Source organism: Astyanax mexicanus, chromosome 5 (assembly GCF_023375975.1).
Source record: "Astyanax mexicanus isolate ESR-SI-001 chromosome 5, AstMex3_surface, whole genome shotgun sequence".
Classification (NCBI taxonomy): Eukaryota; Metazoa; Chordata; class Actinopteri; order Characiformes; family Acestrorhamphidae; genus Astyanax; species Astyanax mexicanus.
The window spans coordinates 49,913,557-49,939,075 of NC_064412.1; the positions used below are offsets into that span (position 1 = coordinate 49,913,557).

The 25,519-nt window shown below is 38.5% G+C and overlaps 1 protein-coding gene across 2 annotated transcripts in view; it reads left to right on the forward strand.

Moving 5' to 3' along the window:
- lmo4b (LIM domain only 4b) overlaps positions 1-23,962 on the forward strand; it is a 31,022-nt gene extending 7,060 nt beyond the window's left edge. Inside the window, exons 2-5 of one of the 2 annotated variants that reach the window (XM_007235863.4) lie at positions 425-668; positions 12,460-12,556; positions 13,674-13,829; positions 22,880-23,962. In XM_007235863.4, coding sequence (XP_007235925.1) covers positions 433-668; positions 12,460-12,556; positions 13,674-13,829; positions 22,880-22,888 — 498 coding nt within the window. In that variant the 5' untranslated portion in view covers positions 425-432 and the 3' untranslated portion in view covers positions 22,889-23,962. The remainder of the gene's footprint in view (positions 1-424; positions 669-12,459; positions 12,557-13,673; positions 13,830-22,879) is intronic. The other variant, XM_007235864.4, reaches the window with a different exon arrangement.
- The last annotated feature ends 1,557 nt before the right edge of the window (positions 23,963-25,519 follow it).

A 25,519-nucleotide genomic window follows, 5' to 3' on the forward strand; every position in this document is an offset into this window, starting at 1 on the left:
GAACAAACTTTCGTAACTTTTCATGGAAGTCAGAGTATTAAAGCATTTTTTGAAGCAATTTTGGAGCATTTCTATTGGTCTGTTGGTTTGTAAAATTACATCAAAAAAGTGAAAAATGCTAATAATGATCACTATACTCAGTCAGCGAGTGGGAGAGTATTTCAATAACAGTTGTTGTAAAATTTGTAGCTACTGACCCATTTTGTCTGCATATCAAAATATTACTCTTCTACATGCTCTGTGCAGTTACACCTTCTCACCAGTGAGGTCTCCAAATCCTCAAACTCTCAAAACCTACACACTGTGTCTTTAATATTGTGATTTATATTGGCATTTGTGCCTTATTGTTTAGCTGCAGTAAAGAGTGTTTAGCACGGTGTAAGTGTTAATCCGTATTGTTTTTGTGTGTGTGTGTGTGTTTCAGTAGGGACGATGGTGAACCCCGGTGGCAGTGCCCAGGCGGCTCCGGTTGGCGCAGGCTCGATGTCGTGGAAGCGGTGTGCAGGCTGCGGGGGGAAGATCGCGGACCGTTTCCTGCTCTACGCCATGGACAGCTACTGGCACAGCCGCTGCCTCAAATGCTCCTGCTGCCAAGCCCAGCTCGGAGAAATCGGCACTTCCTGCTACACCAAGAGCGGCATGATCCTCTGCAGAAACGACTACATCAGGTCTGAGGCTGGCCTTTACATAGATATATGTGTGTGTGTGAGTGTATCCGTGTTTGTTTTTGGACATTGTAAGGAAGAAACATGTTGTGATATATTAGAAAACGGGACTAACGCATCATGTCTGGACCAATGTTTTACAAATTCTCCATATTCTCAGAAATGGAAAGGCAATATAACCCTATAATACATAATATGACCCATATATGCTTGTGTGTATCTAGGCCTGTCACGATAATTACTTTATTGACTTGGCATACAGTATATGACTTGACCTCAATCATTTTAGCTGACCTCAGTATTGCTCATTATGTTTTTGTTAGCAAGGAAAATCCATTAGTGTGATCGGGAACGTATGCCAACTTTGTTAGCTGAGCAATATGGTTCAAATATTGTATATATTGATATTTAAAGAAATGTTTAATTATACACTATCTATCATAATATTGCATCAGTACAGAAACATTGTATCTCTATTTGTCCATTTTTAAAATCTGTGTCAGTACTTTATGATGAATGGACCAATAGAAAAGATAAAAGTCCTTCCATTGAAAGTACATTTTTTTTTCTGTTACTTTTTCAAAGTTTTTATTTTTATCTTTTTTAGGATAAAAGATTTTTGCGTGACATTAATATCTGCTGCACTTTGTCCAGATAATCAGAACTATTTATGCTCTCTGTAGTGAAATGCACAGTAGGTTAATATTCTCTAAGCACTGACAATATCCACAATATTATGAGGACAGTATAGACATGTTTACATATATAAGCAACAATAGAAAAAGGAAAAAAATTATAAGTTAACAAATCATATATTAGACTTTTTCAACACAGCCATTGCATCATAATAGATAGACATTTGACGAGAATCGTAGAACGTTTGTACATCTGGTTTGTGAAGCAAGGCGGATTGATGAAACATTTAAATATTTGGAAACATTTGGAATGTAATGATAAAAGCGATTGAAAACATTAAAGAAAGAAAATAAGTGGAAGGAGTCGTTGGGCGTCCCGTGGACTGCAGTGGATTTTCCATTGGGAACATATGTGCAGATTCTGCCACAGCGGCGAAGCTCACTAAACCCTAGTGGTCGGGTCCTCCCTGAGCCTGAGCTGGTCTCTAAAAACAGGTCAGGCCAGTGACAGAGCTGATGTGCTGACGGAGATGGTGGGGATTCCTTCTGCAGAATTTTTGCAAGCCACTGCGAGGCTGTGAGTTTACTTTAAAACAGGGTAGGGCTGAACAATATTGAAAAAAATAATTCTCAATATTCTTTAAATATGAGAGCGATTCTCAATTCAGATTCTTTCATATCAACTGATAGTCACAGGATATTTGCAGATCCTTAAACAGATCTTAACAAAACCTTAGCTGTGTTTAGAATGGTGCACTTACTCTGTATAGTAGGTGACAACCAAGCAACACATCTCTTTTTTGTTTTGCTCTAATGCATTGCATCAGCATTGGAATTTTATTAGAATTTCTAGCGTACATTGTCTGTGCACATAGTGAAATATATAGGAAATAAAATGCACAGTTGAGATTTTAAACAACACTATATATAGTGCATTATTCTTGTAATAGTAAGCAACTTTGTACACAAATTAAGATTTGTCTAAAAAGATCTTAAAAATGTCACAGACACTAAATACTTATTTCATACAGTTTGTGCAACATCCATGTCTGATATGTAAGTTAAGTCACTGATTTAATAGCAGACATAACTAAGTAGAACAATCAGTGTTATTTATGGCTTTGCTAAGGCACGCTATTTTTGGGAACATTCTTTACTTGCTTTTAGCTAGTGGAGATGCTACTGTAGATGTGGAGGAAATATAGCCCCAGTTTTACACTGGACACTGGATTTTCTGAAGAGTAGACGTGAAAGAAACTGTTAGAAAATATAGGAATCTGAAGCTTACTGTAAAAACCTCAAACTTAATATTGGTGTTGATTTTTTGGCCATTTTTTATTAATCAAAGTGTTCTTAATTTTGTATCTAAATGATGTTAAAAAGTCTTCACTTTAATTTTCAAATGGCAGATAGATTTGCCAGAATAATACCAAACAGAACCATTTACAGCTATCAAATATGTAAACTATTGTTTCCTACTGAGATTCCCTTTTCCACATTGTGCCATCTGCTCCTCCACTGTGACTGATAGCAGTTCACGCTAGCATGCTGTAGCATGATGGTGTTAGCTAGCATGTTAGTTTGCACGCTTACTTATCTCAAATACTCAGCTGCAGCTTCTATATGTAAAGATCTACAATCTCAGTTACCTTATTTAAAAGAAAGATTGCATTAAAACATTAATTTGATAAATTGAATTAATTTGATTAACCTCACAGCACTTGAACAGGGTATATAAGTCCGCAGGCCGGCCGGCCGGGCTAACCTTCGACTCGACAGGAATTCAGAGGGCTTTTCTCATCCTGTCTGGCGTGTTTGTGGATGAGAAAGAGCCGATTTAATTAGCGAAAAAGGGCCTTTTTAAATATTTATATAAGGCTGTCTGACACTTAGAGCGAAGGCTGGGTGACTGAAGTCTCACTTGCCTAATGTGGATCGCCTGATTTGACAGGACGATCACTCAACACCGTGACCTCTGTGAGGGCGGGTGAAGTGTTTCAGGGCTGGAGAAGTTTAGTCTGTGTATTTGGGTTAAGTGTGTTTGATGGAAATCGTTAATATTGTTGGTAATATTGGGTCTTTGTTTGTGCTGAAGTGAATAGCTGGAATACAGGTTCCTTTTACAATGAGTTTACTGTGTTACTTTTACTTATTACACCTACACAGGTTTTCTTATGACCCATTTATTCCATTTACCTGTACATCCATAGGCAGTATTAATATGGGGTTGGTTGGTCCCCACTTTGCAGCTCTAACAGAAGCTTTGTTTCTCTGCAGTTATAATATTACCCATATATTTTATATTCTTTGTTTAAAAACAATCAAATCTACTGAAAGAAATGTCTGCTTGTTTTAAGCATGGCTTCTAACAAAAACTAAATTATCTATTATTTCCTGAATCAAGCAACATTTATCTACCAGTACAAGAAGACACTTTTAATAGATTACTTCACTTAAAACAAGTACAAGGAAGTTTGAATTAAGGAATTATATTAATAATATCAGAATGAGAAATATTATAAATATAGACTACATTTAAGAAGATTTCACTTGGTAATATAACTTTTTTATAGTGCTTAATGTAGTGCTTTAGAGTTTTTTGTAATTGTATGATTTTTTTAAAATAATTTTATAAGTCTCAAATAGCTCCTTACTCCATATATGGTGAATTAAGTCATAAAATTACATCGTCTACACGCAGATAGAACTTTACTGCATAGAACTAGACTGCATATACACTACTTAAGGAGTGTTGTGTGGCCTATTGTGGGATTAGACCTCTGTGTTTTCTTCCTTCTTGATAGTAATATATTGCTTTCTCTCTTCTTTTCTGTTCTGCAGTGTTATTGGCTTATACAGGATTAGCATGCTCATGCAAGCGTTTTTGTTTCTGTGTGGATAGAAATATTTTTAAGCTCCACCACCCATTCCCATTCTCTGTCTGTAGAGGTTGACTGCATTGATAGGGGCTTGATTTGTACACCTGTGGCCATGTGACTGAATGAAACACCTGGATTTTATATGACTGAGAGGTGTGTCTCAGGTAGGGATGGGCAATATGACAATATAAGTGTATTTCTTATCATATTGTGATAAATTGTAATGTGTAGTATTGTAATGTATAATATACTGTTGAGTACTTAAACAAGACTGATCAATTGCATGTTTCTTCACAGAGAGTGAAATTACTCATGTTGAACTTTGCATTTGGTGTGTTTTGTCTGTGTAAACATCATACAAATATCACACGCATCATAATACAATGTTATTTCTGTATTGGACAGCTCTAGCACCAATACTTTTGTATATATAGGTAGAGTAAATAAAGATATATAGATATAGATTTATAGAAATTGAGATAAAACAGCAGGCAAATCACCTCTGATGTATTCTAATCTTCCAGGCAGTTGGAAAAAAAGAAGGAGAGAGTGAGTGAGAGTGTGTGAGGGAGCGTATGAGTGTGTGAGAGTGTGTTTTTGGCTGCAGTCTAGTCATTAGTGTGTGTTTACCTTGGCCCGAGCTCTAGATGGGCTGGATGGTTGAAGTCGGTGAAGTCCCGTTTCCACACTGACGCTACAGCGGCAGGTGTGTGTGTGTGTATATGTGTGTGTGTTCATGCATGCATGCATGTGTGTGTGTGTGTATGTGTGTGTGTGTGTGTCAGGGCAAACCTGAGAGGATGAGTCGTATCTGAATGTGAAAGAGAGTGCCTTCACTCTTTCCACTGCACCTGATCCGCGGGGATCAGATCCGCAGGACGGCGTCCGGCGGGGTAATGGGCCTACACCCCTAATTAAACAGAGCGGGCCGGAGAAAAGTGCCTACACCTTTCTCTGTGTAATGAGCGAGCAGCTCACACAGGCCTGAGATCTGAGAGAGATAAGAGAGAAGGGCGAGTGAGAGAGAGAGAGAGAGAGAGAGAGAGAGAGGGGGAGAGAGAGAGAGAGAGAGAGAGAGAGAGAGAGAGGGGGGTGGAAGAGGGAAAAAAGAAAAAAAGAAAAAACATCTGACAGTGAGTCCACACAATTAAAAGCTTTAATTAGAGTCCCCCTCCATTTTCCTTTAGTCCTGATGGGTTTTATCTAATGAGATCTAGTCCCTGGCTCCGATTCGCTCGCAATGACGTGTCCGAAATGAATGAGGGCCACATCGCAAACAAAACATTTAATTAACCAAATTGGCTTTTGAGAGAGAGAGAGAGACAGAGAGAGAGAGAGAGAGAGAGGGAGACGGAGAGATAGGATGGGGGGATTATTGCGAAGGCCAGTCCCCTTCAGGAGAGGGGGTGAAGGGGGGGGGGGGGGGGTTGGGCTGCTGGTGGGTGGGTTTAAAGGGGCCTGTCTTATTTTTGTAATGGATTATTAAATTGGCCTTGCAGTGTAAATAATGGAGTTATATATCCTGACTGACTTATATTAATACCACTGAGGCAGAAACACTCAGCCGATTGATTGGGACGCCGCAGTGAGAACGCATCGCATTTGCTCTAATGCGAGATGAGGTGAACGGCCTGGGATGATGCCCATCTAATTTCAATCAGGCAGATGCCACAAACACCGTGCACAGGGGCAACTGCTGTCAGCCGCGCTGGCGCTGCCTCTTCACATTTCACCAGCTTTAACCCGCGGCCAGACGGGAGCACAGCAGAACAGGAACGTTTTATGTTTAGAGTAAAAAATAGAATGAAGCGTACATTCTAAAAAAAAAAGGATAGAAGAATAAAGGTGCTTCAGATGTCTCTTTAATAGATGTCATAGCTTAAAAGAACCAATTTTGCTCTGAAAAAGAACTACATGTGTATTAGAGATGAATGTGATTGTGAAGGAACTTTACTTATTTATTTTTCTTTTAAGTAGTTTTAAAAGATATAGCCTAGGACACCAACATGATAAAAAAAAGCAATGGGAGCATTTGTTCTTATAGCAGCATGTATTGTGTTGGATCATGAAGTGTTTCCACAGAGGATGGCTTAGGAATGTGCACACCTGTGTAAGTGTATGTGTTGTGAGGTAGTATCTTGTTACTGAGGTTGATTGAACAGTGGCCAGCATGCTCATGGCAAGGCAGTGTGAATTACGGGAGTTGGAGTGAGGTCTGATAGTGGGTGCAGATGGATGGGACGTTCCATTTATTTTAAAGTTTAAAGTATCAACATTAAACACCATAAAAGACTGATATTACCATCCACAGAGGACAGAGTTAGAGTGTAGAGGGTGGTATTGATGGTTGCTGACCGGCAGCATCTGGCTAAATTGGTCCGCGTCAACAGATTTTTGCTTGTTTCTGTCTGAATCTACACAGTGAACTACATAAGGCATAAAACTACAGCATGTACACAGAGATAGCACTAGATTTCAGATTTCCACATGTGAATAAATGCAAATAATGTTTTTCTTTTATTTAATTACTTTGTATTTATATTTAGAATGCTCATAAATGCATGTTTTAAGCTTGTTGTGGAGGAAAATATAGAAAATAAAAGTAAAGTTCGCTCATAAGTTTGGCTGTGCTGCTGAGCTAAGATAGCGTTTCATTAATCAGCCTTTACTTGGCTTAACGCTTCTTTAATAATGTATAGTTTTTGCCTGGTTACAAAAAATGTAATTACACCAAAAACTATATATGTCAGTGTGTTGAAGTAGCCATTACATTAGGAACTCTGTGTCTGGGTCTGCCTCTGTTTGTTGCTGTTGTTCTGGGTCATGTGTTTAAGTGTTATTTGTGTTATTGGTGTGTGGAGGGGGGGTGATTTGGATGACACAAAGAGAGATAGAGAGAGACAGAGAGAGAGAGGGTGAGAGAGGAGAAGAGACTTAATTCATTTATTTAGTGACGCACCATGTGACCATAGCAGCGTGAGCGTGCGAGAGAGGGGGAGGGAGGGGGTACTGTCCTCTTTTAATTGAATAGACCTGGGTAATTAAATGGCACTTCTCCAATAGGACGTGCTAGGTAAATCTAATAGTTGGGTTATTTAATATCACTTTGAAGTTAGCCCTCTCTCTCTCTCTCTTTTTCTCTCTCTCTCTCTCTCTGCAGCTCTCTGACAGCGGAGCGCACACGACGAGCTCCACGAGCATGTGAACTATTAGGCCGGGAAATACCGGGATCTCGGGAAATTAATTAAATCGCATGCAATTTAGGGGAAACGTTTATCTTGATTTGTCATAACAGAATTAATTCAGGGCCTTCAATCCACTCGGGACGAGATCTGTTACTCTGAATTAACCAAGTGTAATTTGGCTTGCGTTTTTTTTTTTTTCCTTTTTTTTGCCCCCTCCTTCCTTTCCTTTTCCACTCCACTATCCTACTATCTATCTCTCTCTCTCTCTCTCTCGCTGTCATTTGCTCTCACTCGCTTGCTCACTCTCTCTATCTCTCTCTCTCTCTCTCTCTCTCTGCCTCTCTCTCACTTACTTTCCTACCTCTCACCCCCCCACCCCCCCACCCCACCCCACTCTTTCCCTAATGTAGCCTTGCCATTATGCAAAGCCGGGCTTAAGTATCAGGCCCAGTGCTTTTAAGGTGCTTTGGCTGCTAATGTTGAGAGGCATTTTTATAATGGACCGTGATGCAGAAATCATTGTTGTACTACCTTACATCACTCCGCTCAAAAGGTTCGGCTCTAAGAGGCCGGCATTTGCTGCCAGATGGCCCTAAATTGCTGCTCGGCTAGGTTGTAATTCACCTCACAGTCAGCGTCCAAATTAAATCCAGAATCCAGTAGACGTCGTCGTAGTCGTCTGTGGAGTGTAGACAGGTCCAAATTTAGTTTTATTCGTTTTATTTTTTTCATTTTAAGTCCATTTTTCTGGTTGCGTCTAATAAAAGACAGACGTGGCCGGCGAGCACTGTCTGTTTCCCCCTGTTTTATCCCTCTGCTCTGAAATGGAAACTGGAAAATGTTAATAAATCAACATACCACGATGTTTTCGTTGACAGGACCATCTTTCGTTATGTGTGATTGATCGCCCGAGCGAATTGCCCGGAGGAAGGAAAGAAAGAACAACAACAAAGCAGAGGAAAAAAGCTGTGATTTGAAGCGAAGGAGGTGGAAAGCAGTGGTGTCATTGCAATTAAAGAGTCCCCTGGCCTTAATTATACTGACCCGATCTCTCCCATCCCTCCCTTTCTATCCCTCTGTCTCTCCCCTGCGCAGGCGAGTTCAATGGCGAGCGAGCGAGAGAGAGAGGGAAAAAGGGAGAGAGGGAGAGAGAAGGAGAAAGAGCGAGAGACCATTAGCGGCCAGGAGCAGACTGATAGCAACTTAATTGAGCACCTAATGCCTTCAGGCCTTTAAATCAAATACTATCAGGAGCCATCCCCTGGTCAAATAATTAACCTGGTATGTATAGCACCGGCTGATAAAACCAAAGGGTTGCCTGGAGATTGTTTCTCTAAGTCTTCGCTCGCTTTCTCGTAAAGAACATCCACACAGGGGAAATTAAGGAGAGAGCTGAAAAAGACGAAGAAAAAAAAAAAAAACCCTCGGAAACCCTGTAACTGTAAATAGCAGAGCCGATGAGTTCTGAAGAAGAAAGTGCGAGTGAACGAACGCCACGTTGAGTCCAATCCGCTGATCCGCCGATTCGTCCAATCTGAAGATTAGAGCAGATGTCATTTTCCAGGTGAGGCAAACGGCAGCATTTAAAGATATCCCTCTGACATTTTCCCCAGCTCGTCTGTTCAATTTGCGCCGCGTGGGCCACGCTGTTGTCACAGGCCTAAAGCTAATTACTTTTGAAATTGAGTTTTGATTGAGCCTCTCCAATCGATGCCACAGCAAAATTTGTTTCTCCACTCTCCTGTAAAGCAGCCGTTTGAGGGCCGCTGTTAAAGCTGTGTTCGGTGGCGGAACGTGCGGATCTATGCAAAGCAAGGCACAGCACTCAGAGCGCAGCTGCTGTGATGAGATGGGAACATTTAAAGGGCCCATATCGTACTCTGGTACAGATTTTTTTTATTGATTCATTTATTTTACTAAAAAAAATGCTTAATTTTAGTTTTAAATAGTAAATAGTAGTAGGGTTAAGAAAATATGTAAAAAATGTACTGTAGAATACTTTTTGCAAAATTTGCACATCTTTATGGAATATGAAAAGACTTTGATATAAATTAATGCTTCCATGAAGTCTCTGTTGCCTTCATTTCCCACACTTTCAGTTCTAAACCACCACATATTTACTGTACCCTCCTCATTTTTTAAACATTTTTATACTAATCAGAGTATAAGCTTTTGTGTTCTGATCCAAACAAGATCAGCTGTTCTTCCGCCATCTTGATGCTAATTTGTTTGGTCTGCAATCATAGTAGTGGAGCTCTGATTGGTCAGCCTGATTTTAACGCATCCAACAACACAGGAACTCAACTCAACACAGGCTAGAAAAAGATGTGTTTGGGAGTTAATATACATTTTGTTTGGTTTCGGTATCTGTCAAAAATTTCCTACATTTCTTATTAGTTCTTTGATGCAACTTTGATCTTGTTGTGGAATTTGATCTTCCAGATTTATCAATTCCCTCTTTCCACATTCCCTCCCTTTCTTCTTCTGCCTCTCTACCTCTCTCTCTCTCTCTCTCTCTCTCTCTCTCTCTCTCTCTCTCTCCTTCCCGCCAGAGCTTGTCAGATGCTGTGGTCTTATTTGATTGCATAGGAAAAGTGCAGTGATAGAGCAAACACCCAGTGAGATATGATGACAAATGGGTCCAGATCCCAGTAAATTACTTTCTGCTCAAATCGAAATTTCATTCAGTTTGTTGCTCGGCGAGATGAAGTAATCTAAATTGTGGACTCAGAAGGCAGATAGAAGGGAAGCAGGAGCAAGCATTTCATTATCAAGAGGCGGGGGGGGGGGGGGTGTGGGGGGGTTAGGCGGGGGGTTAGAGACGAAAGAGATGAGCAGGAGCAAATCTAAAGTGTTGACACCATGATTGAAAAGGTTAACCCATGCACATTATATATCAACCCGGGCTAGCCGAGGGTTTCTAATGGAAACGCGGCGGTGACGGAGCGCCCGCCGCACTGCTAATGGCAAAAGCACTATGTCTCCGCCTAGATGTACAATCAAATCCTCTTAGGCCCTGATTGCTTATGTTCCAGGTTATTATTAGGTAGCAAAAAAATGGGCACTGAAGGTAATACTTAGGCCGGTTCCAGTGCCAGGAGCTTTCAGAGGATTTTTCATCCCGACTGCTGGAATTACACTGATTTTATATTTCCCAACATCAGAAAAATTGCACTTGTCATTTGTTTGTGTGTGAGTGTGTGAGTGTGTGAGTGTGTGAGTGTGTGCGCGTGTCACGGTTGCTAGAGGCGCAGGAGTGGAATGTTATAAGCCTGTAAGTGTATGAGTGTGGGTTTGTGTGTGTGTGTGTGTGTGTGTGTGTGTGTGTGTATTGTAGGTACTGCAGGATTTCATTATTACAGAAAGTGTAAACCAGCCAGTATATAAGTATAACATTTACATGGAGTGTGTGTGTGTGTGTGTTTGTGTGTGTGTGTGTGTGTGTGTGTGTGTGTGTGTGTGTGTGTGTGTGTGTGTGTGTGTGTGTTTGTTATGCATACATTTCATTTGGAGCTTAATCTATGAAGACTCAATTGTGCGTCACACTTTTCACATTTCTCATAAATACAAGGCTTGTATACGGAGTTGGGCAGTATTGTCAAAAGTGGTGCTAAACGATATGATCTCGAATCAGTATCACGATTAATTAAACATTTTACAAGTACCATATTTTACGGACCATCAGTTGCACCGTATTATAAGACGCACTATCAATGAACTTCTATTTTCTAGTCTATTCTCATAAATAAGGCACATTTTAATCGACAATAGTAAGGAACAGATGTGTCGTGATGTTTCCCCTTCTAATGGGGAAGCGCCTAAGTAAACAAAACTGTAATTCTTAAAAAAAAAAAAAAAAAAAAAAAAAACATTATTTTTTTTTTAAGTCAAACGAGTTCTGGATGTTAATCTAGACAGATTTCTCTCTTGAAAAAAAAAGTGTGAGTAAAGGACTTATGTTTATTTACAGTAAGCTTAGATTTCCAAAATTTTAGCACGGTTAGCAGCAGTGCTAGCCATAGTTAGCAGCAGTACTAGTCACAGTTAGCAGCACCTAGCGCTAGTAAATGCCATCCAGCAGCGCTACACTGAAGAACCCTGAGTGTTGCGGTAAGCTTGCGGTTTGTCCCACATAGCTTGTTTTAACACAGAAAACACGCAGGCTACAGTCTAATATACTCTCCTCTAAACACCGAAGGAGCTAGCGCCGCAGTTAGCAGCTAGTGCCTAATGCTATTACTGCTCCAGCCTCGGTGCTGGAGAAACTTCACTGAAACTCCTTTATAACACTGGACTTTAGCTTCAGCGAGTGTCTTAAGTAAATTATAAGGCGCACTAATAATTTTTGGGGGAAAATAAAGAATTTTAAGAACATCTTACAGTGCAAAAAATATGGTAATATGCGATTATTTTGCTAAACGAAGGACATGTCTATATTCACACTCTACTGGCACTACCTGTTTACAAACTGGCTGTGTTCCAATTGAAAGATACAAGCTTTACAGGGCTAGAACAGTCCATAATATGCTCAGATAAGTATAATATCTATCATAATACATTCTAGTATTGTTGTATAGCCCACCTTTTTTAGTGAAATATGTTTGACTGTAATGAGAAATTATTTGATGAGGGTTTTATCCATATGCTCTCTGAGGTTGCTATGGAATTGTAAAGAACTACAGAAAAGAAAAGGAGGGTGTTTATCACTTTAATTTATGTTATAAAATGATCATTAGCATTAACTTTCAGTCACTGTGGAGGAGAAAAAAGTGAAAAATTGCAAACAAAAAACATTTGTTTTGTTTGACATAAAAAAATTCTCATTTTTAACCAAACAACAGTATGCAAATAATCAAAATGGCCTATATTTACAGTATTTGGTCGCTTTCGACTAATCAGAACAGCTCCTGAAGCATTTTTCCATTTTTGGTGTGTTTGTTTTCCTGTAAACTGTCAAATGTTTACCTGTCTGTGTTGTTTGATCCGTGACGTATGAAGCGTTCATCGCTGTATCTTTGCCACAGGTTTGCCATCTGTCCTGGGCTGCAGTTTGCTAACTCTGTGTGTGTGTGTGTGTGTGTGTTTGTGCTGGCAGGTTATTTGGAAACAGTGGGGCGTGCAGTGCTTGCGGTCAGTCCATCCCAGCCAGCGAATTGGTCATGAGGGCACAGGGCAATGTGTACCACCTCAAGGTAACCCACCGTTCAACTCATAAAAACCTCATACTGGGCATGCTCACATCATCTGTACTGAACTGAAGATTTAAAGATGAACGATGTGGTCATATCTAGGGCTGCACAGTATATAGTTTAAACATTGTTATCACAATCTGCACAGGCAGTTTACACAGGAAGCATGTGTGTTGTACAATTCCAAATTTAATTTGTACATTTTTGCTGATTAACGAAAAGGAAAAAAAAAGACTAATCTTATGTTCCATGATAAAGTCACTAGAGATAGAATATATTTGCCAAATATCAATATCATTTTATTAAAGTATTGGACACATAGTGCATTATTATTACTGACTCTTTGTGAAAATCTCAGTATTAACTGTTTATGCACTGTTCAAAAAATACCAGCTGACATTTAGCTAACAATTGTCTAAATTATTTAATAGAAATACAAATTATAGTTATAAAACATATTACAAACTCATTAAGATACTTTTTACACATTTAGAAGTGTTTATAAACCATTTGTAGCACTTTTATTTAAAAAAAGTCAGAGCAATGCTACACTTGTGTGTGAAAACATAGTGTGTTTTTCTTGAGAAGATTCTTGAGAAGGTTCTTGATCAATTTAAATCACTCCAAGAACCATATACTGCACCTTTAATAATTAATTACACTTGTAAAAATAGAGGTGCTAATAGATGGTTCTTTAAACAATGCCCTAGAAGGAACCACTTTTAACCCCAAAAAAGATGTGTGTAAATATGAATAAGGAAAAATAAAAACTTAATATATATATTTTTTTAATAAACACCTAGAATCACAAGGAATCATTTTTTCCCCCAGATATGCAAATGTTTTGCATAATTATTTGGAATAATTAAATATTATAATGATCAAAAAACTGCAATTGTAATTATCCCTAATTTACATAGAAAATTAATTTTCTTGATTTTAATTATTATTAAAATTTGTGAAATCTTGTTTTAATTGAGTATGTGTGTGTGCGAGTGTCAGCATGTGGTTGTGTGTGCATGTGTGTGGGCGTGTACATTACTGAGGGTGTATGAATGAGCGTCAGGAGAGTCTGGGGGATTGTGGGTAATGTAGTCTTTCTTATTTCCCTCTCTGCCAGTGTTTCACGTGTTCTACCTGCCGGAACCGGCTGGTCCCCGGAGACCGGTTCCACTACATCAACGGCAGCTTGTTCTGCGAACACGACAGACCCACAGCACTCATTAACGGCCATTTGAGTTCACTGCAGACCAACCCACTACTGCCCGACCAGAAGGTGAGCCCAGCTCCTGCTCCCTATAATCCATATCACACACAGTTACAGAGATACAGAGCCAGACAGCAGTGCTGGACTGTAATTAAGGACATGTAATTGTGTTAATGTGCTGAGCTAAGTTACTTTAATTATTTTTTTTTGTAGTTTTAAGTAAGTATGAGCATTTCGGCTGCCTTTTTCCTTTAACTCCACTACATTTTCAACCCTGATATCTTACTTTTTGTTCCTCTACATTATGCAGATATGTAGACACCTGTTGTTCCTTTTGGTTCCTTATGTGTCCATAGGCCTGTCACAGTTTTGTTTTGGACAGTATCAATCAATCAATCAATCAAATAATAAGCTTTATTTAAACTCGGAGAACATTGAGGGTGGCCCTCATTTACAATGTAGCTGAGCCAATACATAGGATTTTTTTTTTTTTTTTTAATAAAAAATAATAAATAAATAAAAAGACCCATCATTTTAATATGATATATGAGATTGTTAAAAATAAGATATAAAACAAATAAGATAAAAATAAGAATTTAGTAGGAATGATAAAATAATAGGTAAGAAAATTATACGAATGCAACTACAGATAAATAAATAAAACTAAGCACACAAAGAAGTTAAAAATAAATGAATAAATAATAAAAAAAAATATATATATAAGCAATAACTATATAACTAAGCAATAACTAAAAACATACAACAAAAAAAAGAAAAAAAAGTAAAATAAACTAAACTATAAAAGAAAGGTAAAAAGACAGCTAAAACAAACAAACAAAAAAAGGTAACTAAAATTAAATATGACCAGAAACGACTCGAAAAAACAAAACAAAAACTAAACATACTGTCCCAATTTTTATTATTTTTTTCATCATTTTAGGACCGTTTTAGAATCACACTGTCCTAATTATAATATCATACCAATATAATACAATTACATGTTTTAAGGAAAACACACTTTTAATTATTAACCTAATTCTTAATAATTAGGAATATGCTCACATTTTATATGTTTATATTTATTTTTAATATTCTAAATTAATGAAACATAAAGAACATACCAGCTGTCAATAGACCAGCTCACATTCTTAAAGGCAGCCAAATCGAGGTTACCAAAAATGATGTACATAAGATACAATGATGTAATTACGGTAGTAACTCTTCTATATATGGTATACTGTATATCGTATCTTCAGGTTCTTTGCGATACACAGCCCTGGTACGTGTTTTACACGGCCCCCTGCTCCCCCCTCTGTTCCATTAGAGTGGGGTTTGTGTGTAAGCCGTGTGCTTAGTATTTATATTTATCTACATTCTTTCTTAGTAAGTAAACGTCTCGGAGTTATTGAGCGAGGACGAGACAGCGAGCGTGACAGCAGCAGAATTGCTTTTTAAAGAGGGAAAAATGACAGCTGATCTAAAAGCACTTTAACTTGTTCGCCAGAAGCCCCCAGGCCCAAGGTCAGGTCTGCAAGACAAGAGCAATTCAGTCTGGCTGAAAGCTAATTTGTCACAATTAATGTCAGCTCCCTAAAATGAGCCGAGTGCTAACGCAAGCTCCGCGCTGGTTAAGTGAGAGGAGTGGGGGGTGGGGGGGGGGGGGGGGGGTGTAGAGGTTCCCCACGTAATTCTGCCGCGTTCATATTTCATACTGATTATGTATTGATGACATTGATTCATTTACGCTTTACCGCAAAACCCGCCATAGATATTAAATGGTATTGACCAGGGACAGATTTTAATTTTGAGCGGCGGATGGATTTCTCCATCATTTCTGATGACACAGGGCTGAATGTTTAGTGCGGGAGGACGCCAATCAGCAGATTCTGACTTTTGACTACCTTAAGATGCTTAAGATACAGTGATTATCTTGTCTTTACCCATTACCTTTAGTCCTGTTGTTATATTTTTTTTCTTTTTCTGTTTGTAATGATTTTACATATAAAATAACACAGGTATTGTTGCATTTGTTGCCTTTTACTGAGCAGCAATGTAAGTATGAACTATTAAAGATGCTGTAAATGATAAGTTTATTGATGCCACATAACAGAGGTGTTCAAATCTGGGGCTTGAATCCTGTTTCTGTTCCATAATTTACCCCATAATATACTGGATTATCCAGATAGGTTTGCACATTAGAAGAATCATAAAAATACTGGAAAATCATATAATTCGAAAATAGCAATTTCCAGGCCTGGATAAGTTTTGGAAAAATAAAAATACCCAGAAATTTTTGGAAAAGTCGAGAAAATTTGGTCTACAAATCTTTGTGTTTCAGTTTATCGATGGAGAAAATCTATTTTGACTTTTGTCTGCTTAGAATGAATTCAGTAGTTTAGCCCTACACAATGGAGCTCTAAGGATATTTTTTTACATTTTTTTTATAAAAAATTGTGTGTCATATTTATTTTAATCCTACTAAAATCAATTTCAATTATAGTTTTAGTTATTTTTTGGTTTTATTGTCTGCACTGTTTTAAAAATCGTATGTTTGCCTTGAAGGCATGGAAAAGTCATGAAAAAATTGAATGAATAAAAAGTGTATGAACCCTGATCTTTACTTTGCCTCCACCAAGAAAATATATTTTTAAATTGTGGGTGTGAAGAACTTTTTGAGGCTTTACAGAACCTTTAATTAAAAGTTAAAAGTGCTACTGCTATGACATAGCACCATATAAAGAACCATATATAGAACCTCTAAAAAGGGCTTTACAGAATCGTCATTAGATTATTTTTTACATCAAACATCACACAAGAGCTAAAAGTATAAAAAACTTTTTTATTTAAAAAAATATGGGTCTGCCACCACCGCTTAAAAATGCTTAATCCTCACATATATGGCTTACAATAAATGAGTCATTGTTTGGTATATTTTTTTGGCTGCCAAATAGTCGTCCAAGCACTGACTGCGTATTCTGCAATGCTCGCGGCCTTGTGCTCGTGCGTAACGGCGTCTACACTTTCGTACATTCACTACAACACTTAAAGAGCACCACATGGTTGGGCCCTACTTCACTGTTAGCCGCAGGTTCCTCGCTGGAGAATGGCTGCGTCCCAAACCACACACTTCTACACTTTACTTACTTACTGGCGGGCACTATTTTTAACACACTGTTTAATGTGGAATGTGTGCAGTGAAAAAGGGCACGACCATCTTTAGTCTCAGTGCAGAGACGCACGTTGTGCACATTGTGAAGATCGTGATCGTTTTATAATCTATAAAAAAAAATCGACAGCAGGGAAAACAAGGGACAGAGATGTGAGAGAGTGAAAGGGAGAGTGATAGAGAGAGAAAGATGAAGAGTAGAAGAAGGGGTGAGAGAGAAAGATAGAGGGAAAGAAGGAAGAAAGCGAGAGATGAAGAGAGAGAGATGTAGAGAGAGAGAAAGAGAGAGCTCCATTAAGCTCAGTATTCCGTCAGAAGCCTTTTAAGTGCTCGTCACTTTTACAAATCAGCAGTAAGAGTGCCTCGCCTCTCAAATTGAAAGCCTTTGCATTATCTAGCTTAATTTTAAATGTCTGTTTAAGCACCCGAGCCCCCCCCACACCGCCCCAAGCACCCGTTCCCACACCCCCCCGCCCGCCCCCTCGGCCTGCTCCCGCTCGGCGGCTGCCGCGGTAAATATGAGGCCTCATTGTTTATTTATGTGCCGACATCAATTGTAGTGAAAACAGCTGAATTATTAATGCTAAAATGCAATCTGAATATTGGCCTCTCTGCTTTAATTATAGCGGGGAGAGAATTCTTAAATACACACAGACGCCTCTCTCTCCACCACGTGCCAAAATAAATAAATAAATAAACAAACAACGAGAGGTCCAAGTGTCCTCAGCAGATGCTTGAAATGAATGATGCTTTCCAGAGCTCTGAGAGAGAGAGAGAAACAGAGAGAGAGAGAAAAGAAATGGAGGGAGGTATCTGTAGCTTCAGCATGAAGAACTGATCTAAAGCCGATCTTCATACAAGCTAAGACTGCACATAATAAAAAAAAACAATTTTAATCAATAATTTAGCGTTTTTTTTTTTTTTTTGTCCAGTTAGCTGATTAATATGAACATTTTTTTTTTATTTGTGCACTATTTTTACACACTACTATTTAGTGTGAAATTGTTCAGCTCAAGACAGCTTTCAGGTTTCAGTGTAGATACAGCCATCTTTATGAAGTTATGCGTCCATTAGAACTTCACTGTTATGTTGAAGAATAAGCTTCACTCACCTGAGCTAAAGTGGGATGATTTTTTTTTTTGGTACATAAACCCAAAAAAGTTAATAATTGGACCTTCGGGAAATACAAGGACATGTCAGGAGTCATGTGATGGCAGTATGTAAATAGATAAAGAACTTTGACCTGTATGAAGTATGCATTATGGGAGTTGTAGTGAGACCTGATTGTGGTCTCAAAAGGAACGCCTTGAATGTCTGGATAGAATTGTCCTTCTGAACAGGCAAGTGACAGAAATCACATCCACCTTCAGTGCAGGAGACCCCACACACATATCCCACAGGTCAGTGCAGCATTATTTAGCTTCCAGGGGACATGGCAAAAGTCATGGGACCCAATGGAAAGCTGTTGACCAAGAACTATACCACTGCTACACAGTGGGTGGGAATTAAACACAAAATTACAACTACTTCTGACACCAATCTTTACATCTAAACTACTAATTAAAACACTCAAAATGGACACTGCTGATACAGTAAAAAAAGTGTTAACAGTATTGCAAAACAAAACAAAATTAAGTAATTAATAGGCCTAATTCTAGTTGTTTGGATTTTATTTTTATGTACAGGAAGTAAAAGCAGGAAACAGAATCAGGGCTGTGGTAAGAGTTCTCTTCGCTTTGGTCTATACAGGGTCCCGTCTGGCGGCCATTGTTTTTATTATGTGCAATTTCATGGTGACATAATTGGTGTTGTCCGTGTTAGCGGCTCAGGACATTTGATGCTCATTTATTAAGTAGGCTTCCCGGCTTCTCCCTAATCTCTTTGTTCAGGACAGACAAATTACCTTTCTCATGCTGAGCCCGGACTCTGGGGAACCAGAACCTTCCCAGCCTCCGTCTCCTTAATTAGCCGCCCGAAAGTGTGTGGAGAGGGGGGGGGGGGGTCTTGCAATTACTAATAGACGGCTGAAACGCTCCTAGTAACTTGAAGAAGGAAGGGAAAAGTAAATTGCCCCCTAGAATGTTCTGAAACAAAAGGAAAGAGCAGGAGAGGAATTTAAAAGTTGGTCCTGACTGTCTGTGAGAGTGGAGTGCGGCTGCTTTAGACGTGGGTATAATTGTCCCTGTTGCTCTGCTTTACAGAACCCCAACACCCTGGGGGGCTACGGCGCTCGAGCATTGTTCAAACCCAGACGAGAAAAAAAAAAAAAAAAAAAACAGAGAGAGAGACTAACTTCATAAAATGTGCTTTAAACTTAATGCAGAGGAAATAGGGCAGCAGATGGTTTCCAAAGCCTCGCTGATCAATAAATTAAGCGGGGGCTTAGCGGAGCTGGCAGTGCTGAATGCCACCTTCATTAGACACAAAAATATGGAGGGAGCTATTTTGGAGCGCAGCTGATTTTTATGATATTAGCGCTTTTCTCAGAGACGCTTATTCTACTGTAATATTCTGTGCTTTCATGGGTTCTGTGGTGGTGCTACTTAAAGCTAGGGACGGGCAGCAAATCCAAATGATTTGAAAATGAATCAAAAACTGACATTCAAAAGCTGTAACTAATGTAATCAATGAAAAATCAAGAAAGACTGACTAATATTGCAAGATCTTCAGTGACAGCACAGAAGTGTCAGTTGTATTTAATCAATGGGGATGCTTTTTATTTGAAATACGAAGCTTTTTATGATTATGTTTTGAAGTACGATTTTTATTAGGTTCCATGTAGCATTTAATGTGATTCTGCCTGGAAAATGCCTTGGGTCTTGCTTTTAGAATCCCTTTAAGATGTGGTGTTTATGGGCATTTTCACACCTAAAAAAATGTGGGGTTCATTTCTTCGTTACATTGTATACCTGTAGTCCGGCTAGTTTAGATGTCACACTGCAGTTTAGTTAGCGGACTAAAGAACTTCAGCTACGTGGGTGGAGTCTCTCCATATGTCATATTAATTGTTTTGTAGAATGATCTCTCGAGTTGCTTTTCCAGGTTTTTTGACAAATTCTAGTTCTCTGTCAGAATCACACAGCCTACAGCAGAATAAGCGTAAAAAATCCTTTCTTTTTAAAAATAAGGTTTAATCTACTGTTACAGTAAAAAAACAAAAAAAACAAATCCGCATATTGTGTTGCATAATGCACCTGTATGCCAAAGGGAGTCTGATTTCAGCACAACACCTATTCTGTGTTCTTCTCGTTTATTTCAAGACTGGCTGGTTCAGTAGATTCAGACTGAGACCGCCTCTTTTGGTCGAACCAAACTCTGGTCCTTTGGTCCAGACTGTGGTTTGCAGCCCCTTTCACACCTGCTACTTTGGTTCAGACCTGTCTAAGATCAAACTAATGTAGGTGTGTAAACACCCTAAGATGTGAAAAGCCTTGATCAACATGGCTTGTGACTAACACTGGGGTAGGGATGCTGGATGAGGCTAATGTTGAGATAATGTTGAGTGATGTTAATACCACAGCGCCAATGCTGAGTGAAGCATGCAGGGCAGTAGCAATGCTAACTTTTAGCTCTGTTGTCACGCTAAAAGCTTGGCAATAATGCTAACATTGTGGCTGAAATGCTTTTTTGTGTTAGCAATGCAACAAACGTCCCAATGGCAATGCTAAAAGCAGTGTTAATAATGCAGTAGTTATGTTTGTTAAGGCCGGTGGCCCATTGCTTACACATCAGTGACACAATAGTGATACTAACACTAGCTCGGTAGCAGTGCAATTGGCACAGTAGAGATGATAATGGTGATGGTAGGTTCATCAGTCACTTGGTCAGTAAGCAGATTAATTACTCAAAAAACAATTAATTACTCTCTATTTCTAGGTGTTTTGTACATGTACATGCCATGTGGTCACATGACTCTGGCCCACCCAGTCTTATGCATAAACACCAAAGAAAAATGCTGTATCTGTTATTCAATAAAATTAGCATTTACTCATCATAATCGAGGCAAAACTGTTTATTTGGGTGAGTAAAGTGCTTCTGTTTATTTACAGTAAGCGTAAATTTCTAATATTTTAAACAGCAACACTAGCTGCGGTTAGGAGCAGCGCTAGCTACGGTTAGCAACAGCGCTAGCTACAGTTAGCAGTGCTTAGCGCTAGTAAATGTCACCCAACAGCGCTATGCTAAGGAACCCTGGGTGTTGTCTGTAAGCCAGGGCACTATCAGCTAGCGGTTCATCCACGTAGCTTGTTTTACCTTGGTATACATGCAGACTACAGTCCGATATACTTGTCTCTGAATAAAGAAAGTGCTAGTGCTGCGATTAGCGGCTAATGCTAATACTGCTCCAGTCTCTGTGCTGGAGAAAAACTTCACTGAAACTCCTGTATAAGGCTGTACTTTAGCAGAGTGGCTTTACTGCTCCATACAACCTGACTAATAGAATTCATACATAAGGTGCACTGTTGATTTTTGGGAAAATTAAAGGATTTTAATTGCACCTTATAGTGTGAAAAATATGGTAATTAATCGTGATACTGATTTAGAGTCACATCAGCCAGCACTTCTTAGGGCCTGTACGTGTACAGGATGTTCACAGCACTAACCCAACAATCCTCTGGAGCTCTCTGCAGTTCCAGTTGTTTTTGGACGTGGCTTAAGCAGCTTCTCAGGGTTTTTGGACGCGTTGGTCTCGTAAGGTAGCAGCTCGCTGTCTCTGTTTGAACTTGAGCGGTAATTTGGCCGAATGGTTGTAATTTAGGCCGTCTGGTCTACGCTGGCCTACTTTAGAATAATGTTCGCTCTGTTCTGAGCATTTCGTACACGTCTGTTACGCTCACTCTCTCACTTACTCTCTCTCTCTCTCTATTTCTAGATCTCGCTTAGCATCTAGTTCTTTCTCTTCTTTGCCTCTGTATATACCCTTTTCCTTTCTCACTCTGTTTATTAGGAATGCCCCATATGGTAAATAAAAAAAAACAAAATTTGTCACAATATACTGTATAAAGACATTTGCAGCAGAATACTGTATTTATCACAATATTAAAAAATGTAAATACTCTCCTTTATTGAGTACAGTGATATATTTTCATTGTTGGACAAAACTTTTTTTTTTTTTTTTTTTTTGCTTTTTTGTTTGTAAGTTGATATTTATGTCATATCATAATTTTTTGATGAATGGACCAATAGAAATGCTCCAAAATAATTTGATAAAGTATTTTTGCATTGACAATTGACTGTTGAAAGTTCTTGTGTTTTGTTAGTATTTTTGGGGATATGACTGTTTTGGTTTCATTTTCTCTCTCTCTCTCTTTCTCTCTCTCTCTTTCTCCATTTTTTCTTTTTTTTTTTACTCTTTCTCACGCTAATCTTCTTTATTTTCTTCTTTCTATTTTTATGTTTCTATGCTTCTCTTCGTGTCTACTTTTCTACATCTTCATATTCATCTGTCTATGTTTCAATTTCATTTTCATTTAATTGGCTTTATGGCTTTATTGACAAGACTGTTATTAAAAAACAAAAAAAAAGCAAATAATAGAATGCTTTTTCGTAGAGATAATATTATATTTGCATTCATATTGGCTATATTTACTGTACTGTATGACTTTTCTGTGTAGGTGTGACATATTGAATTGTTGTTTTAATTGTTTACTTTCTCTGCAAATGAAACTTTAATATGTTTATAAACTTTTGAGATACACTGTATGTGCAAAAGTATATGGACAGTAGAAACAGTTTCTGCAACGCAAAAGCTAGATGATATCCTTGATTTAAAAAAAATATATATATATCATAATAATTAAATAAGTGAGTGAGCAGAAGTCCGATAGTTTGTCTATATAGTGTATTAAATAGATTTATATAGATGTATTTGTCCTAAACACAGTGGCAGTTACAACAATGACAATACTAAGGATCTCTCTCTCTCTCTCTTTCTCTCTGTCTCTCTCTCTAGGTGTGTTAGAGGGGCGGAGCTAAACCAGTGGGACGTGTGCCTTCATTCCAACCCTCGCTCATATTGTCACTGAAGTTCTCTCAGTCCTGACCGCCACCCTCTCCCCTCACCTCCGGAGCCGACCGTGAACCCGCATTCTCCACCAATACTCAACTCTGCTAAACTACTCCATTTACCCCCCTCCCCCTCTCTCTGATATCCCACAATTCCTCTCCACGCCCCCAAAACCCCGATCATAGGCGGATTCCCAGCGCAGATGCGCTTCTGAAGGAAATCTGAGGCCTCCATGAACTCCGTGATTTACAGGAGACACATCGGACCCCGAGGGACTCAAAGACACAAAGAGAAAGACGAGAGAGAAAACGTGAGACAAACAGAGAGAGAGATATAGACTAAGCAAAAAAGGACATTTCGGGTAAAGAGAAGGAAACAAGAAAGAACGAGAAAGAGAGAGAGAGAAAATAAGAGGAACAAAGCTAATCAGCAGCAGCTTTCTGACTGCCGAATGGTGGTTCGAGTCTTAAGTTTGTTTGATAATTCCTAAGGGATAATTCCGAAAAAACCAGACTGCTTTTTTCCCTTTTTACTGTTATTTTTGCTCTTTACTTCCGTATCTATTCTCTTTTTTCCTTCACAAACGCGGTATCTCCTCTTTCTATATTTTAAATGTTGTAAAGGGAATGTGTTTCATTTTTTGGGGTGATTTATGAAAAATCAAAAAGACTGGGTTCCAAGAAGTATCCGTGGCTTTTTTTGTGCAGATCCGATCATGAACACTCTTGGTGTATTTGTAAAACTATCATGTATGTATGCATGTAAATGTTTTTGTCCCAACGTGGCTACCGTACATTCTCCACCCGACGAACAACTAAAATCCACACCCCCCACCCGACCCGACCCAACCCCACCCCACCCCCTCCTCTTATCTGAACCTGGAACATTTGCGGCGACAGATGAAAAAAGATGCTCATAGCCGTCGACTTATAAATGCTGAATGAGAGAGAAATCTATTTGTGATATTTTCAGAGACATTTGCTCCAGTATGGTGTATTTAATTAATAAAAACGTTAAGATTAAAAAAAATGCTTTTTTCTGCCTAAATTTCTTTTGCAAAGATCCCATTTCAAAGGTTTTGTTTTTCTGTAACAGTTGTAGAGTATCAGACACAGATTGTACACAGATAGGGACAGCTGCTCACTCAAATATTATTATTTATTTACTTACTTATTTTTTATCGGAACTCAAAGGAAGTAAAAAGAGATTTTTTTCTGCTTTTATTGTAGTAACTGTCTCCACTGTCCAGGGAAAAATGCTCTATATTAAATTGAACAAGGACTGTCTGACTGTTGTGTAGGATTGGTGTGGCAAAGGCTGGACAGTAATTCAATATCAATATATTTTGCAATAGAAAATATTTTTACAATATCTATCTTTAATTGTTGTTTATTACAAATCACTGCCATCAGTTGCCATTAGATATTGAAGTTAAGCAAAAAGAGCAGAATCAAACAGGCATTCAAAATCTGGCAACATCAGTGCATTAATATGTAAACCACCAAGTCTGTGGCTTAAATATTGTTAATATCAATGTTATAATTATATAGTGTATATATGGAGTGAATATATATTACATACAGCACCAATCATATGTTCTGCATTGTAGGTTAATACTAAAGTCATACAAACTATTAAGAAGAACAACTTATTTAAACAAAAAAAGTGATAAACAAACCTGTATATGTTTTATATTTTACAACTTTAAAAGTAGCACTTAGATTAGACAGCTTTGCACATCTTGGCTGGATTTTCTCAGTCAGCTTTATGAGGTGGAGTCACCTGGAATTCAAGCTTTCAGTTAACAGCTGTGCTGAACCTGTCAAGAGTTAATTACATGAATTTCTTGCCTCTTAATAAAGTGTTTGAGAGCATCAGTTGTAAAGTTGTGAAGAGGTAGAGTTACAGGTATACAGTGAATAGCCCTATTAGAGTAATAGAGTTCTAATCCATATTATGGCGAGAACTACTCAACTAAGTACAGAAAAAAAAATACTTAAAAATATGAAGGTCAGTCAAGCTGAAAAAAGTTTAAGAGCTTTGAAAGTGTTCTCAAGTGCAGTTGCAAAGACCATAAAAACTTTGTGATTAAATTGGCACTAATCAGGACCACCCTAGGAAAGGAAGAGCAGGAGTTCTCTCTGTTGTAGAGGATAAGTTCATCAGAGTTACCAACTGCAAGTTAACAGCACCTCAGATAAGAGTATTTTCCTTTGTTTAACACTTTTAAGTTACTACATGATTTATTATATGTTCCTTCATAGTCTGGATGACTTCAGTAATTATTTATAAAATAGAAAAACTTTAAAGAATGAGAGGGTGTGTCCAAACTTTTAACTGTATATATTTACAAATGTATTGGGATACCTGTCCAAAGAAGGATTTCATGCAGGAACATTGCTGTCAGAATTTGATTGGTTCATTCAGCGACAAGAGCCAAGTGATAATAATGGTAACCGGCCACGTCTGGCTAGAATTGTCCTTGTGAACAGAGACTAGTGACTCTGGCAGAAATCACCACATCCACATTCAATGCAGGAGACCCCGCCCACATATCCTACAGCTCAGTGCAGCGTTTTTTAGCTT